At 37.3% G+C, this 3,653-nt stretch overlaps 1 protein-coding gene across 1 annotated transcript in view; it reads left to right on the top strand.

Moving 5' to 3' along the window:
* METTL10 (methyltransferase like 10) overlaps positions 1-3,653 on the top strand; it is a 41,352-nt gene that overhangs the window by 35,906 nt on the left and 1,793 nt on the right. Inside the window, 1 exon segment of the mRNA XM_011986419.1 lies at positions 646-862. Coding sequence (XP_011841809.1) covers positions 646-862 — 217 coding nt within the window.

Here is a 3,653-nt window from a genome sequence, read left to right as displayed (position 1 = left end):
GAAGGAAGGAAGAACTTTGTAACTGGTTGTGATCTATTAGTTGTAAACACGACTGCACTCGGACCAGCCAAGGCCCAAGAACTTTTGATTTACCGTGTTTATTTTAGGTTACACACAGGAATATAAGCTAAAAATCTTATTCCCATAGCTGAGTGCTGTGGCCACATCTACTTAGGAGGCTGAGACAGGAGGATTGCTTAGCTCAGGTTTTCAAGTCTATCCCGGGCAACATAGCAAGACTCCTGTCTCCAAAAATCTTATTTCCAGTGACTTTAGTTCCAAATAAATTGTCATTTTTAAGAATATGTCAAATATTCTACCTTTTGACAGAAACAGTTTTTTCATAAACTAGGCTTGTGAGCTCCATAATGTGCTGGTATTATTAGGGAATATGGCTGTCTTTGATTTGTTTCCAAATTTGTAGAGATTTGGAATGTTCAGGAAATATCAGTCTCTCTTATTAATCTTGGCTTTAATGATCTTGGAATGAAGCTCATAAAAGGTATAAAGTTGAAAATATGTTTATTATATGTAAAATGCCATTATAGCTAATGGGTCCTTTTATTAATAACCTTTTACAGGTTGTCACATTCTGTAAGGATTTTGTTTTAATTGTTCTCACATAGACATTGACTTTTAATATAGGTAGAAGACTTTTTGAATCTCTCCACACAGCTGTCTGGATTTCATATTTGTATTGACAAAGGGACTTTTGATGCCATAAGCCTTAATCCTGACAATGCAATTGAGAAGAGGAAGCAATATGTGAAATCTCTCTGCAGGGTGTTGAAAGTAAAAGGCTTTTTTCTGATAACGTCATGTAATTGGACCAAGGAAGAGTTGCTAAATGAATTCAGTGAAGGTAAATGACTATATGGCATTTAAATGTGTGCTTACCTCAGGTTTCATGTACTTAAACAGGTTTTCTCCCTGTTTTGTGTTAATAGTGGTTTACTTTTCTATTTGTGGGAATTGCCTGCTTTTTTCTCTGTTAATGACCTTGACAATAACTTTTGACTGTATATGCAAAGCACAGAGAAATAACATTGGTTGAGATCCAGAGGTCTTCTAAAAAATTTTCTGAGAAATCCTGGCAGTTAAGTACTAACATTTATGAGCCTGTAAAAATTAAGTTCTCAGCCTGGGCAATGTGGTGAAACCCTGTGTCTGCTAAAAATACAAAAAATTAGCTGGGATTGGTGGCGCATGCCTGTAGTCCCAGCTACTCAGGAGGCTGAGGTGAGAGGATTGCATAAGTCTAGGAGGTGGAGGTTGCAGGGAGCCAAGATTGTGCCACTGAACTCCAGCCTGGGTGACAGAGTGAGACCCAAATAAAAAAACAAAAAAACAAAATTAAGTTCTCTATTTGAATTGTACAATCTTTTATTTAAGATATATAATCTATTATTTATAGAATCAAACAAAACATATATTGTGCTTCTGACTTCAGTGCACTGATTTACCGGCAAATCCATAATAATGCAGATGGAAGAAGTACTTTTGTCTTAATATGGTGAGAGTTTTAATATTATAGATACTTTAGCTGGTCTTGCCCTAGTGGTCATTTAGGTCTTCAGAGATTATAGAACAATTCTTGTTTTCAGAGGATATAGAACAATTATTTTTAAGATTGCACAGAATTAAAGTGTAGGGAATTGATAGAAGATTCTGGTGCCTGAGGCAGGATCCTTTTTTGCCTAGTTAGCAAAGTGTAGTTAGTGCAGTATCTGCTTAGTGGAGATCTTATGAGAACTGAGAATCTGTAATCTAGACACAAAATATTTTGAGTTCTCTGGCAGACTGTTCCTTGCATTTTTTAAGAAATGTTTTATCTGCCAGTTTTTCATGTAGTGCACAGGCATTTCTGGGAAAGTATCTTGAGAATCTACGGATATTTGCTTGTTTTTTCTTAGAATCCTTTTCAGATTAGTTTTTTTCCCCCCCTTTTTATTCCAAATCCTGCACTTTTTTTTTTTTTTTTTTTTTTTGAGACGGAGTCTCGCTCTGTCACCCAGGCTGGAGTGCAGTGGCCGGATCTCAGCTCACTGCAAGCTCCGCCTCCCGGGTTCACGCCATTCTCCGGCCTCAGCCTTCCAAGTAGCTGGGACTACAGGCGCCCGCCACCTCGCCCGGCTAGTTTTTTTGTATTTAATAGAGACGGGGTTTCACCGTGTTTGCCAGGATGGTCTCGATCTCCTGACCTCGTGATCCGCCCGTCTCGGCCTCCCAAAGTGCTGGGATTACAGTTTTTTTTTTTTTTTTAAGGATACGATAAATTTTCAGGATGGAGTCTTGGGTAAAATGGTACTCAATATTTGGTTAAATTTTGAACCTCAACTGTCACAAGCTAATGGGAAGTGAATTACCTCAAGAGAATAGTTTACTGTGTACCATTATTTATAACTATACTGCATATACCTTATTTTAGAGTTTGTTTTCTTTTTAGTATTAAGGGAATAGGCTGAGAGAACACTTAACACATGTCCTTTTGTGTGTGTTCAGTGGCTTTGACAGATTATATAATATAAAACCTGAAGTGTTTGAGGCTTGAAATATGAGCTTATGGCTTCATTACTATTGCCTCTGGAAAACAAGAATTATATGTGATTTATTGTCTTTTATTACATGTCATTTATTTTATTATCTTCCATGTTAAATTTGTTTCCTTTAGAACTGGTGAGGCCCTGTATCAATAAGCCTTTCCTCTTCCTGAACTTTGACAGTTTTAATAAATGCTCAAAGTTACACTGTGTAGGGCAAGTTTCTTTCCTGGTTTTTAAATACAGGTGTTCTTTTTTACTCCTAGAACCAGCAGACAAAAACATATTTGTCTGTCTTTGATAATGAGGAACAGACTTTAGCCTGGTTAGAGTACTTAAAAATGTGTCTTTGTCTGAAAACTATTGAGTAAACTATGTTCAATTTTAGAACGAAATACAGAATTTAAGTGAAGTGTTATCATGGGAAATGTTACATAAATAATTATATACAATTGAAAACATTTTTTAGGCATGAGTCCCTTAGAAAATGGTATTTGAAGTTAGATACGGGACAGTAACAGAATACACTGCCCTGCGTCACTGCCAAAGGTCTTGTTCGTGACTACTCATACTGGCTGCCACATTCTCTTTGCACAAAATAAAGCTTGTTTCACCAATCTTTTAAGGTTCTTTTCTTATTTGAACTATAAATGTTCATAAAACTGTTGAAACAGATGTTGCACTTTTTCCATGATACCCCTGATTATACAAATACTTTATGTTATAATTTTTTTGGTGAGGGTTACCTGGAACCAGTTGCCCATGTTCTAATTTGATGTCCAAGGGACTTGACTTCATGACAATGAACGAAAGCAATAACCACCCATCTTACTTCAGAAGTAATTTAAGGGAGTCTTTCTGAATCTATTCGGGTTTGGGGAGCTATCCTTTATTTTATTTATTTATTTATTTATTTTTTGAGACAGAGTCTTGCTCTGCCCCCCAGGTTGGAGTGCAGTGGCACGATCTCGGCTTACTGCAAGCTCCGCTTCCCGGGTTCACGCCATTCTCCTGCCTCAGCCTCCCAAGTAGCTGGGACTACAGGCGCCCACCACCACGCCCAGCTACTTTTTTGTATTTTTAGTGGAAACGGAGTTTCACTGTGTTAGCCAG

This window comes from Mandrillus leucophaeus, unplaced genomic scaffold, assembly GCF_000951045.1.
Source record: "Mandrillus leucophaeus isolate KB7577 unplaced genomic scaffold, Mleu.le_1.0 Scaffold299, whole genome shotgun sequence".
In the NCBI taxonomy this organism is placed as follows: Eukaryota; Metazoa; Chordata; class Mammalia; order Primates; family Cercopithecidae; genus Mandrillus; species Mandrillus leucophaeus.
This window is presented reverse-complemented; position numbering and strand designations above follow the sequence as displayed.